Here is a 15,049-nt window from a genome sequence, read left to right as displayed (position 1 = left end):
TAACCACCAAAACACAGAACACAGTATAATGCCTGGTACACAGCAAGTGTTCAAAATAAATTTATTGATTGAATGAAAAAATAAATGAATACTAGAATTAGATTCTACTCCCTAGTCTTTGATGAATCTCAGTGTCAATTATCAGATAAGAAATGTTGTGAACTCCACTTTAAAAGTGGAAGGAGAAACATAAATCTTAATGTGGCACAATACAGTTTTGATTCACTCTATGATTATACTACTTTCAGTATATGCACCAGTAGATCTATGCCCAAATGATGAAAATCCACTTCAATACTTTAGTATTATTCCTTAGTGCCATAAAAAACGGAGATCTTTTCCCATAAGCTACCTAAACCTTCGCAGATCATACCCCGCAATTGTTAATACACCCTACCCTAAAAGGAGGTTAATTTGAACCAAATAGGGATGATTTAATTCCTGTACATTTTGAGTTGCTCCTCTGTTTCAGACAATTCCTCAATTTAAATGAATTTCAGAAGCATAAAATCATAGGTGAAGTAGACAGATATCATCACTTATCTAGTTACAAGCTCTTACTCTTCTTTAAAGTAATAGTGTTAACACTCTTATCAATCCATATTTTATTCCTCCAAACATTTATTAAACTGAAACAAAATCACTGCTGCTATGTAACTCAGGCCCTCTTTGCCAGCACAAGAAATAATGCACCGTGATTAGTACAGGAATTAAAGAACAAAATAATCTGTACTAATCCTGTAGGCGGACAGAGAGAAAAGACAGCATGAAGCATGATTTGGACATAATATCCGAATTAAATGTCATGGATTCTTAACAGGCCATGCAGCAAGAAGTCTCATTTTCTAAGGTTGTATTTTTATTAGTTATACACGCATCTACTTTAAAGAGTTATTTAGTTCTAATACTTACATAGTTTCCAGTCCCTTCTCCCTAATTCTTCTTCCTCAGAAGCAAGCACATAAAGCTCTTTTAGTTAATTCACTGGATTAACTATAAGGATTAGGACCCTATTTACCTCACAGGGCCCCTGTAAAGTGAGGTTTAGTACAGATCCAGGACCCTCTTTTATAGTAAGACTCCTATGACTAAAATCTCTCAAGGTCACCCTTCTTTAAAATTGTTCTTATACTCATTTCACCATTAGATGGTTATAATCACTAATCCTTTCTCCTTGATTCTCAGTTGAGAAATGGATGATTATAGTTTATTGGTGTGGAGTGAACCAACAACTCTTCCTGTGAGATTAAGCAGTTCTTCAGTTCCTGAAGTTGGAACATTTACAAGCTTTAGGCACACAAACATAAAAGCCATGAAAAGGTCCTCAGTGAGCAACTGCAATTATGTAAGTTCTCATATAGCAAGGACTACTACTTTTTCCTTGCTTGGTGCTTGCTTTTTCTCAAGATAAGGTGAGATAAAATTCATCAGTCCTAGCTTTTTATATACTCTCCTAAAACTTTTTTTAAAAAAGAAGAGGTCTCCTTAGAGTGAAGAATGACTTTGCTGTAGAGTTTATATTCTAGAGCACCACTGTCCCACAGAAATATACTGAGAGTCACAAATGGGAATCACAGATGTAATTTTAAATTTTCTAGTAAACACACTAAAAAAATACATATAAAAAGAAACAGGAGAAATTAATTTTAATGATGTATTTTATTTAGTCCAACATATTCAAATTATTATTTCAACGTGGAATCAAAATAAAAAATATTGGTGAGGTATTTTTTATTTTTTTCATACTAGGTCTTTGAAAACCAGGGTGTATTTTATACTTAAAACACATCTCAATTTGGACTATCCATATTTCAGTGCTCAACAGCTATATACAGCTGGTGGCTATTGTACTGGATAGTGTCATTCTAAGGACTACTCATACAGAAATGTAAAATTAAATGACTTGCATGGTATGACTTTGATAAAACTGAAGGCACATTAGGACAGATTTGAAACAATCAAGTTTATGTTTCTGTTACAAAGTTATAAACTATCAATGTGGTACTATAATAGGATTTGTCTTATTTCTATCAAATATACTGTACACAAACGCCTACATTTCATTTTAATAATGGAAAATAATAACCTTGTGAAAGAGTAAAGAAATGTTCTTTTATTCTTGGTCTCACTCAAATGATGGAAAAGAAAACTTGTGTTAGAGACTAGTATGGAAAAGAAGAAAAGCTGAAGAGGAGAGAAGACATACACACACAAATACCAAGAAATAGACCGTGGAATATGAATAACTTTTAAAAATTAACTCTGATAAATAATCCTTATTCCCTTAATTAAAAGTAAAGTATTGAAATCAAAACTTTAGTGTATACTGCATAGGAGCATAGGCTTTTCAGTTAGAAAAACCAAAATTAGAGTCCTAGTGCTTTCATTCCTTTATTTACCAAGTGGGGTTAATTAATAGAACTGATTTATTTGGTTTCACTATCCCCATCAACACCATCTGGCTTCACTAACCCCATAATAAACAATGTATTATGAACACAAGGTGCCCTAGTGGCACAGTGGTTAAGCAATCAGCTGCTAACTGAAAGGTCAGTGGTTCGAACCCACAAGCTGCTCCGCAGGAGAAAGATGTGGCAGTCTGCTTCTGTAAAGATTTACAGCCTTAGAAACGCTATGGACAGTTCTACTCTGTCCTACAGGGTCACCATGTGTCAGAATTGACTCGATGGCAACAAGTTTTTGATATATGGATTTCCAGGTTCTTAACATCCAAAGGAAAATTTCTAAGTGCATGAGTAAGTTAATAACATTTGTGGTTCATGACTAGGACTTACCAAGTTCTGCTAAATTGCCAAATGCAACAAGACACATTTCTGTAAGAGCTGCATTTTGGCAGTGGATGCCCAGTAATTTCACTAAGGTAGGAATAACACCCATATTGATAAGCTGAGCTTGAAGGGAATCTGTAAAATAGAAAAAAAAAAGTTCACATATCGAATGAACATTAGTAAGAAGGAAACATCTCTTAGTCTCCCTTTTTGAGAATATTTTGAAATAGCAAACTCAGTGCTATTTCAATTACAGTAAATGAAGTCCATTCATATGATCTTGAAAATTTTAAAGTTCAAAATGAGTTGAGTCTTGACTCTTTTCAACGTCCCAAAGCAATTTAGAAATAAAAACAATTCAATTTATCAAATCATTATTATTTTTTTAAACAAGGTCTGATACCTTTTATATCAGGCTTTAAAAATGCATAAATAAACATTATCACTGGCTTTTAAATGAAAAAGTTAGGCAAAGTAATATTTGCATTAAAGGAAATCACAGAGTATATGAGAAGCATAGGAAAAAAGCAAGCTTAATAAAGACCAAGAAAGGAGAAAAAAGTCTTAGAATCCCTTAAAAGTTTCTTCATAACAAAGAATGAAAAGTATATAATAAATACACAAAAATTATTGGTTCAGAGTACTTGCAAGCAGAGAGTTCTTTGATAACTGTTAGGAAGAATATAATTTTAACAAGAAAAAAGCGAGTTACTTAAAATATTTTTCTATTCATAGTTTTATTTAATTATACTGACAGATATTCTCAGTGAAAGAAATGAAAATTTGGCTTGAGAGGTGAAGAGAATGAGGTCAACATAGCCTTGTCATCATTGCTTGCCTTCATTTTCTAAGCAACTAATTGGTTTTAACGTATTAAACAGGCCTTGGATTTCCACAATGGTTCTTCATGGACAATGATAAAATACCTGCAGCAAAGTTGAAGGGAAATAAACCAAAATGAAAACCAAAAGAATTGCTTCTTGAAGGTAAGAAAAAAGACATAAATACAAGTCTATGCAAAACACTATTACTGTCAATAACTGCTTCATCCAAAGATACAGGAATGTTCTTTCAGTATTTTTTTTCTCTTTAAAATTATATGCCATTTTCAAGCTAATAGTTTTCTCCAAATTCTTTTAAATTACCTATTAGGAATCTAAAGACAAAATCCTGTTTCTTACGAGACAATTCTCTTTATAGCATGCACCCTTTTAAGAGAGTTCTCTCCTACTTATCTTCTTATCACTTTTCATGGTTAACTTGTAGATGAAGAGGTTGTTTGGGGATTATCAGACAATAAAATTATGGCAGGGTTGAGCTGCCTCACAGGCCAGATATTACTTGTCTGGTGGTCTTTATAGTTGATTTTTCTGCTTTTAGAGTGAAGTATGAAGAGACAGCCAACAGAAACTTATTGCTCCTGAAAACTGATGAGTGAGTAATTATGTGTAATTACCTGGTTAGATAGGGGTACATCTATACTAGAAAGAGGTCTATTACCAAAACAAGAATGAAAAATAGGTCTGAGAAAAAAGGAAAGTTGCATTTAGAGTTTGAATAGTCTAAAAACAACTTCAAATTTTGCAATGGAATCATAAGTTCTAAAAAGATAAAAATAAAAGAATGTAATGTGCTCCATTAAATGATCTGTTTTTCTGCTTTTGATGGTAAATATTTTTCTTAAATACACAATTCACCAAATAATGGTTCATGATACTTGCTTTATCTTACAGGCAAAATATTTGTATTATATTATAGGATATAGTATTAAATATTATATTGGCAGAATACTTGTATTACTGGTTATAGATTTTATAATGATCATGCACAAAAGAACTGACCAAGTTAGAAATTATTTTGATTACTTACCAGTAGCTAGAGTTCTGTATTACTAATTCACCCCTGCAGATCCTTGTTCTTTAGCACTATTCTTATTTATATGGTTATTCATTTATTTTGACTACCTCTTCAAATACTGCAGAGCTGTTGAATTATTAAATTTTAGGTATGTAAGCGTGAGCACTAGCGCATGCATTGAGTGTGAGTCAAACTCCACTATATGTCTGCATATATGTAAGCATCACACACCCCCTCAGTACTGCTGGTACAAATTATAAAAATCCAACAGTCCAGGGACATCAGAGGATTAACAAATTTTGTGAAAGAGATAACCCAGCAGGGGAATGCCACTTTGAAGACAATACTCTTCATGTTCTCCTAACTTGACTTCTCTACCACAAACGTCCCATTTTTAAAATATTACAAATTTTGGTTCCAGGGAAAAGAGGGACAAAATATTAAGAAATGTTGCAGAACAGAGCTTAATACAATCTTTGGCACAGAAACTGAAACAGTAATATTTGATGTTGTGGCAGATCAGGAGAAAAAGTAGCACAGCCAAATGGCATATGGTGTGAATTGCCATAATTCATGAAAATCATGTTACTTTGTGAAAATGTGTTTTAAAGTTACTCAGGAGCCAAATTAATTATATACTCACATACAACACACATACCACACACAAATAAAGAGAAAAATATGTAGTCATTCAATTGGACGCTCATTTTGGACCATTTAGGTGCTTTCTTTTCTATCTCCTTCCATGATGCTAACAAAAACAAAAATTATACTCAATTCTACATTGTTCATACCTATTGAAGACAAGTCATTCTCCTTGGATAATGAAGGCCCAGAGGAGAAAAAAAGTTCTACTTAAACAAGATGATAAAAATTTGTATGTCTTGGATAAACAGAACAGTGGTTCTCAAAGTGTGGTCCATGGATCCCTGGGGGTCCCTGACAACTTTTCAGAGGCTCACAAAGCGAAAACCATTTTCAAAAAAGTGGCAGGATATTACCTGCGTTTTTTTTTTTTTTTAACTGTCTTGACATTTGCACTGAGGATCCTAAACCTATGGTAAGTAAAACTGCTGGTGCCTTAAGCATGAATCAAGACAGTGGCACCAAATTGTACTAGCAGTCATTATACATTTTTTACCATCACATACTCACAGTAAAACAAAATGCATTTGTTCTCAGAAAATTTTTGGAAAATTTAGTTATTTTTCACAAAAAAATGTTATTTTATGCTAACATAATGCGTTTATTATTATTTTAAAATGCAATACTGAATAATTAAAATAATTTCTCCAATTTCAAATACAGTAAATGTCAATAGCTATAACTCATATATATACAAAGTTCTTTGAAGTCTTCAATAATTTTTAAGAGTATGAAAGTGTCTTGAGACCAAAAGTTTGAGAACCGCTGTCCTAGAGGATAGCCTAATTTTTACCGGAGGTTGAAAAAAAAAAACAGAGAGAAACATGGAAGAGATTCTGAAGTCTGATGAAGTTCTTGACAGATGTGATAACAGGAAAGAAAGAAATAAAATCTAAAAGCATGGGAGGTATCCTAGATTTTGGTGCTCAGATATTTTGGGAGAAATTACAATAAAAAACCACCTGAATATCTCATTTTGTCTTAGTAGGAACTCTACACTTAAGCCTAGGAAAATATTCCATGATTGGATCTGTTTACCTATTTCAGTTACAACTATGTATACTATCATTAAGAAATTTATTTTGTATTAAGATGCAGTCCTGTTTGTGCGGTACAAACTGATACTAGTTCTCCTTATCACTGGAAGCAAATGTTTAATTTTGATCACTTTCTCCTATTGTCCAAAGAAATGGACTTCAAAAGGATTACAGCTGACGTCCATGCTATCGTGAGTGATATCGGGAATATGATTTTTAAATGAATGACTAACTGGAGAATCAGAAATAGTTCTAATCCTCTAAATACATTTGAAAGAGTAAGTGAAACAACAGCAAGACTGAGACTTTTACATCCTCAACAAATACCAGCAACTCCAGGGGAATGTTTATCAGAGCTCAACAAACACAACAATTCACAAAAATGCAACCCAGGCCCATACACAGCAAACAATTATATGTGTGAAAGACAGTCTTTAGACAGCACAATGTCATAAAAGTCTGAAGACTTTAAAAATTGCTCCTGACATACATCACAGACAAATACTGACCAAAATAGTGAATTACAAAATTACATAATATCAAGATGGCACAGGCCCTACATGATCTATGGGAGGAAGAGGAAGAAAAGCACTGAGGGGGTGCAATACAGATGCGTATACAAAGAGATATAAGGCAATCAACACATGCGCTGGTGTGAACACTTACCTACCTACATTTGAATTTCAATGGTTCCAAGTTCTTCAGGTCACACTCAGGGAAACTCCAAAGAATGGAGATCTGGAGAGAAGATCTAAAGTTGAAGAACTTTTTCCCCCTGAGTTTTAAGTTTAATGTTTAAAACATTGGTATAGACTATAGGCCCAGAAAAGTATGCAGAGAATTCCAGTAACTCAGTTGAAGTTATGTTGATCAATTACTAAAAGCAATATACTTCTTAAGAGATTATAAAACATTTATCTCATTCCTAAGAAAATCCTCTTATAGACAATGTTATAAGGTTATTAAGATTATTGGTAAATAGAACTTAATGATGTAATGTGTCAAAGGTTAAGACAGACACACAATTCAAAATAGAGTTGCAACATTATATATATATGGTATGTACACTATTCAGAGTATATCCAGAACAATATTTCTATTTATAAATATAGGCTTGTACAAAAATCCCATTTACAGTCAAAGGAGTTATTCATAGCTGAAAAAAATGAAAACAAGCAAATGTAAGTCATGATGAGAGTTCTAATACAAACTGGCTAAAAATCATTTGGGCATAATAACAGACTGAAGAAAATTGCCCTTGGTTAATGGCTTATCTGGAGCCCTGGAGGCACAACGATTAAGAGATCCGCTGCTGACCAAAAAGTCAGCAGTTTGAATTCACCAGCCGCTCCTTGGAAACCCTATGGGGCAATTCTACCTTGTCCTATAGGGTCGCTATGAGTCAGAAGCAACTCAACGACAACAGGTATATTTAAATTTACCAAAAAAGATGTGAAAATTAGAAACTATGTAACAGTGAAGCAGAGCTTGCGAGTTTAAGCAACTTTTAGCTCTATAATTACACTGAAAACTGATTTAAATAAGCCACCAAGGAGATGATTAGTGGTTAAAAACTTTATAAAAAAGGTAAGTGCAGGTACAGGTAAAGACTTCCTTTTCAGTTTCTTATATTTTTATTGATTGATCAGGAAATGAAGAACTTTTACTCTAAACCTAGTGCTGAGCATAGAAAACTGGAGATATATACGGTCTTTAAAATTAACTTTAAATCAATTATTTTTAAGCAAAACACGCATTGTGTGTCTTGGACTTATTCTTTTAATTTAAGCCCCAGGTGATACATTTCAGTGTCACAGAGCAATTTCCAAAAGAAAGAGAATAACAATTCATTAGTATTAAAAATATAAAAGGTTTAAAATAATATATTTACACATTTTTTGTTTTCTAAAAGTTAACAAAAAAATAGGAAAAGAGAATTCAAAACTTTCTGAGTTCTGAGATAGTCTCTACAGGGCAAAATTTCCCTTCTTGTAAAACTTTTAGACATAAACGATAAAATTACATGAATGGGTATAATGTAAACCAACTGCAACAACAAGCAAAAAACCCTGAGCAAAAATCACAAGCAGTAAGAAAAATGGTTTATTGTTAACAGGCCGACCCATTTACTGTCCTTAATCAAACGACACCTTGAGTGATTATGTCTTAATCTACCAATTTTTCCCTACTTTCCTTTAACTTCAGGTGAAATTATGTACTACAGATCAACTCTTGTAATAATGAATATACTACAAAGAAAATTTCCAGGTATGTCTACTCTGATTAAAGAAAACTATGCTTTTACCTCAGAAAGAAACTGATCTTTTCAGGTTAAAAGAACTACTGCCAGCTGCTGCTTAAACAGCTCTTACTGGGAGAAAGCACTCCAGTCTCGGTTCTCATGTGGCACTGCTGAGATAAAGGCCAGCATCTACAGGAAGTATAAGTTTAAATCTGAATTTCTGTATAGCAAATTAAGCTAAATGCCAGGTTAATTTACATCCCAACATGTATATTTTACAAACATATGTGTTTAAAAACATAAAAATTCTTTGTTTTACAAAAGGATTTATAGACTTTAAAAAAAAATAAACATTACTAGTTATCCTGTAACATTGTTGATTTAGTTTTTATTTACACTTTAAAATTACACAAGTTATTTGCAACATACCAAACACATTACAAGATACACCTCTACAAGATTTCCAATATCCAGCTAATATCCCAGGTTTTCAAACAGTAATTTAAAAACTTTTCAATATAATATACGCAATACAACATAAGCAGTTCAGTGTTAACTGGATTTTACTTGTAGTTAGAACACAGACTTATTCATTTTTATTAAAGTTAATTTACACATGAGAATTTTCTGCTTGTAGTTTCTCTCTGAATGAACTTTTTATGTGGCTCAAATTGGGCATGCATTGATATTTAGCTAAAAATCTGTAATTCACCTCAGGTGGTTACATTTAGTTTTTAGAGTGCCAAACAGGAGAATGCTTACTTCAGTGTCCTTTCTGGCATTTATATACTTGTGCACGATTAGATCATGTACTTGATCTTGTGCTTGCAGGGGATACCATCATATTTTAACTAATGTAGTAACATTAGTATAAACACCAGACATTTGAAAGTCAGATTTATTGTTACTATCTGAATATTCATTCCAAATATAGGTAAGTATTCTTGTACAGAGAAACTCTCCTTATGTGCTTCATATGGTGACATTTTATCAGTAAACTGAAATACAAACACATATTTATTACTGTAATATTAAAATGCCTCAATAGTTAATAATGGCAAAACTGTATATACATATATAAAAATACATCAACAAAATAAGAGATTAGATTATCTAATCTCTTCATAATTTGTAACATAAACTAAATGTTAGACACTTTCAAAATTTTTTTAGTTACTTAATTCCATTCAGACCATAAGTCTTCCAAGAAAACAGTCCAATTTGGGAATTCTATACATTTTGTAAGGATGAATTAAAATGAATTAAAATAAAATGTAGAAAATCAAAATTTTACAATGGAGGAAAAACCTCCAAAATAATACTGAATAACATCTATGATTAATCAATCATCTTCAATTCAGACATAAAGCAAATACAGAAAAGAAAAACATGTTAGAGAACAAGGAATCCCAAACATATTTTGTTCCTCCATTTCCCTCAGTTAAAAGCGGGCATCTATTCAGTATCATAATGCCAAATGTACTATCACAATTGCAGGAGCAATCTAACAGCTGACAATAGTAAGAAAGTATTACTTCTGCAATAGAATGCCAAACTTCAAATATTAGGCTACTAAAATCATTAACAAAGAAATTGTAATAATAATTTCATTCTTGTGATAAAATTTCTCATTTATTCTTGCATCCAGAAGTTCACTCTATAATGCCCAAAGCTGAATATTAACTCCAATATTTGACAATGTGAAACTAGACTAAAATGTGCGTTTGGTGCACTTCTACTAAAAACCAAGTTCTAAGGCTGCCCATTCAGTAACAGCATTATTATAATAATCATCCAGAATGATTATGGCTAAACACTAACTAGTCTAACTGGTCAAATTCAACAGACTGGATTCTCAGGAGAGACAAAACAGCTCTCTTTCAGTAAAGCAGTTTGTTTAAAATGTCATTTGTAGCAGAACTTCACAAATGTAACCTGTTTCAACAAATTGGTAAAAAGCTCTGCTGGACAAAGTAAAAATTAAGAAACTTTTTACAGAGAGAATAACAGTTAGTAAATAAAGAATTTATATCTTGTTAATATTTTTTAAAAAGCCTAATAACTTCTCAACTGCACAATAAAAGTCTTAGCGCACTTCATATTAGAGAGACTAAAGATTACTAGCCTTAAAAACAAGTGAGCTTAAAAGTATATTTCCTATGCCTTCATAAACAGAAAACAGAATATTAAAAAATTCATATCATTAATAAAAAATACAATGAATTGCAAAGATAAAAAAAGATAAGCTATAGACAGTGAAATCTGTGACAGCCGGAACTTGACGGGATTACCTTTTTCGGGGGGTTTCGCAAGTTTTCCACCTTTGACAGAGCAAAAAACTTTTCTGTCGCTTCTTTCAGTGAAAAATATTTAGTGGAAGATATCTGATATATTTGGGTTTTCCTTCTCTTACAGGTTTCCACCTTACACAGGTTTCAGCTTTCACAGGTTTTACTGTACTTTGATTTTTTTTTCCCTCTGAGTTAAGCAGTAAGGTTTTAGTACTCAGTAACTAAATGGAGTTATTAACTTGTACCCAGAGTAAGTAAACCTTAGAAACAGTTGCTCACTCATACAAAGCAAATCATTTTTCTAGATTAAAAAATATAACATCTAGGAAACTGTTCTTTCTCACCTATAACAGAGACTATAAAAGCGTTAAGAATATGTATGTAGCTTACTCAGGCTGAAGTGTTTTCAGTTAGAATTATTCCTTATTAGTTTCTATTCTTCCCATTTAAAGTATGAAGAACAAATAAACTAAGTCACTGAACTGTCTTCACTAGGAAAATGAATAAAATGATTAGAACTGTGAAATTGTTGCTGTTGGCTGAACTGAAAGCATGAAAAGTAGCAGCTAAAATTAATTACATATTAAATGACTTAAATTAGAGAAGAGAAAATACAGTACAGGCCTATTTTAAATAACTGAATGTAAGTATTGGGCTTAATACTTACATTCAGTTGTTATGCTTAAATAACATACCCTAGGAGTTGCATTTCCTAAATAGCGTAGATTGTCACCCTTCAACTATAGTTCAGTTATCCGTGCAGCAAATGAGTATGGGAATTATCATGAGTATCCCAGAGACAGTACACCAGGTACCACAAAGAAAGAGAAATTAGTATTTCGATAACAAGGAGTTATTAAGATATTAGAGAAAAATCAATCAGCTCGTTTGTAGAAACTACATATATGTTTATGTATATGTAAATATGATACATATATATATCTATGTAGATATATATGATACAGATCAGATGTAGAAATCAGTCACACAAGGAGTTATCAAGATATTAGAGAAAAACCAATCAGCTCGTTTGTAGAAACTACATATATGTTCATGTATATGTAAATATGATACATATATATGTAGATATATATGATAAAGATCAGATGAAATCAGTCACAGACTGTATATGTTAATTTTAGAAGGAAACTAGTTTTTCCTTTCCTGATGACATGTTTATTGCCTCTACCTTTCTCTCTTATGGCGCAGCTTTTGTAAAACAAATAACCTTAGTCTCTGCTTTACTGTTTTTCATCATTTATAACTTTTTTTAGAGTTATAATAAACTTTTCTCTCTGTTTTATGTCTACTACAGATATATCAAGAGAAAAATCTAAACCTTCAATTACAGGGTTTCAAAGAGGTATTTATTAATCATGGTTACTTTTAATATAACAATAATGGTAGCCACCAATATACTTGTAAATAAGGTTTTAAATTATTCTGGTCTATAGTGCTTTGCTTTAGGTAACTGTTTAGATTACCTGTTTGCTTTTAGTCAAACTTGCAATTAACTGTCAAGTATGCAGATATATCAAGTTTGTGGATCACCAACTGCAAATTTTTAACCACAGATCTGGTACCAATTACTAGTAGCATGTTTTCAATGCCATTTTTGGCTCTGCCCATCTATGTAAATAGGGAATATCAACTAATGCAGCAGGCAAGAGTTTACAATGCTTCTAGTTTTATTAAAAGAAAATGCATTACAATAATTATTTTTCTTCCAAGTACTGATTTTGTTAATAAAAAATTTTAGATGATGCTAAGTGTTCAGAAAAGTGAATCAATACATACTTTCCAAAATCCTACTACGTCCTAAAATACTATTATGTCTGAAAACAGCCGGATAACTGAACAAATTTTCAGTCTTCACTCTGAAATGATTTGGCACTGGGTAATCAATGCTAGGAGAAAATAGATTCAAGAAACTTAAGGGATAAAAAATATCTAAAAAGGTTTGAGTTCCTTCTTTATAGAACCATTTAAAAAATAAAACATATCTAAGATAAAAGTTTGAATCCCTTGTTTACAGAACAATTTAAGAGATAAAAAACACCTAAAATAAAAGGTTTGAGTCCCTTGTTTACAGAAAAACTAAAACTTTAAAGTTATAACTAGGTGAAGAAAACTTTAGGAAGTTCAGCACATTCCCTCAAACTCAAACATCAACATGCTTTTCTCTAGCCACAATTGTTAAATATTCAGACTATTTTGGAAAGTCAGAGAATTGAAGAGTGATTTTTATCCATGTGAAAAACACGTACACTTTTCCAAAAAGGATGAATTTGGAATGATTATTTACTAAGAGGAGTTTTAAAAATTTCTGCCTTATTCTATTTAAATATGATTTTAATTATAAAATATCGATCCAAGTTCTCTGGCTAACCAATTATAACTTTCACTACTCAGATATTCTATACTTCACCAGTCTGAGTAGAAAAACTCTTAACTGTTTAATCAATGAGGAAACTTGTAATATACTTGTACTATACCTGTACGTTACTTATAATATACTTAGGACTTTTAGGACAATCAATTTGCAAATGTTGTTTCAGAAAATGGCTGGTGGGACTTTGTGATCATTTTCAGTACTTTCTTATCTGCATATTTTAAAAAACTGTATCGAAGGAGCTAAAGAATAACTCCGCAGCTATGAATAAGGCTTAAATTATTGGGACCAAGAACGGAGTAAATGTTTCTGCTGGAGTAGAAAGGGGATATTTAACATTCAAATATTCTACTCATACACTAGCAGAGATTTGTGTACCAAAATTAAATAATACACATAAAAGAAACCTGATATATCACTGCTAATAAAACGTGCCTCTTGAGTTCAGAAATCTCTTTTTTTTTGGTCTCAGTGACTCATTCAGGTGCACAGGATGAATACCAAATGGTATGAAGTCAATAAAGACCCAATATTTAATTTGGAAAGTGTTTAAACATAGATTTTAAAGAAAAGAGTAAGCAGACACAACAAAGGATGTAATTTATGTTAAAGAACATAAAGCAGAAAAAGGAACACTTCACACAACTATGATCCTCAACAAAGACAGAATGTAATAAGGCAGCAGAGGAAAGAAGAGAAGAGTTACAAGTTTGGCATTTGCTTCTTTAAAATACTGAAGAGTACTTCTATTTTATTATTAAGTTTTGAAAGCTGTATTCAAGTTGTAGCTTTTAGAATAATGGAACAAAAACACTTTTTACTGGTCCAATAATGTTCTGAGAAAAGTTAATATAACATTCCAAAGTATCTAAGTTATTCCTTGGGAATACTTGCACACTAGGAAAAAAAACCTTCTCTCAACAAAGAAATGTACTATGCATTTACACTGTGTACCTTGCGTGTTGTTAATCATTACCATCTCAGTATTTACACTTTTTTTATCCTAGAATTAGAGATGCTTTTGAAAACCATTTGGCCATTTGATATGATTTTGTATAAATTTTTGAGCAGCTTCTTCAAAGGACAAACTAGTTTAAATGCATAGCAAGACTGATTCTTTATATCTTACAGCTGCTACAACTTTATGACTAGTTTCTTTTATTCATCTTTCTAAACCATTCTGCCACTTAGAACTTGTCCTACTTTCTCAGGTGTCCAACCCCAACTGAAATAGATAGGAAGAGGAAGCAACACAAACAACTGGCAAATGATTTCTTAATGTAAGTCAGGTATCTGTGTTTTAGAGTCAAATTTCAATTATTTAGGAACTAGTTACTCATTTTGTAGATTATCCAGACTCTCCTTTTTGTTTCTCCTATTCATCTTTAGGACATTTTCTTTTCAAAAATAATTCCATCAGAGGGCAGGAAAAGTAGAAGTAATTAACTCTATAAAGACTACCATTTGTTATCAGTTTAATACTTACGAATCAGAATCGACTCAAAGGCAATGGGTTTGGTTGTGGTTTTAAGTTTAACAGGCAAACCATCTGATGAACAAAAACTATTTTTTATATTATTATGGGTAATTTTAATTTAGAGGTTTCAAACTGGTGACCCTTGGACAGGATGCTGCCTGAAGCTATGTTCTATTTAGCTTGTATACAATGTTAAAAAAGCAAATGTAATCCAACATTTAGCAATTAGAACATAGCACATGAGAAGCTGTATTTTTGGCTTTTACTCCCTCAAATCAAAAGATTGGCAGTACTTGGCCAAATTGTCACATAGAAACTA

At 32.1% G+C, this 15,049-nt stretch overlaps 1 protein-coding gene across 1 annotated transcript in view; it reads right to left on the bottom strand.

The window, feature by feature from the left end:
* The window catches only part of RAP1GDS1 (Rap1 GTPase-GDP dissociation stimulator 1), a 155,238-nt gene that overhangs the window by 45,745 nt on the left and 94,444 nt on the right, over window positions 1-15,049 (bottom strand). Inside the window, exon 6 of the mRNA XM_023725189.1 lies at window positions 2,796-2,924. Coding sequence (XP_023580957.1) covers window positions 2,796-2,924 — 129 coding nt within the window. The remainder of the gene's footprint in view (window positions 1-2,795; window positions 2,925-15,049) is intronic.

Source organism: Trichechus manatus, unplaced genomic scaffold, assembly GCF_000243295.1.
Source record: "Trichechus manatus latirostris isolate Lorelei unplaced genomic scaffold, TriManLat1.0 scaffold00291, whole genome shotgun sequence".
Classification (NCBI taxonomy): Eukaryota; Metazoa; Chordata; class Mammalia; order Sirenia; family Trichechidae; genus Trichechus; species Trichechus manatus.
Note: the sequence above shows the minus strand (reverse complement) of the source record. Positions and strands in the feature narration are given on the sequence as shown.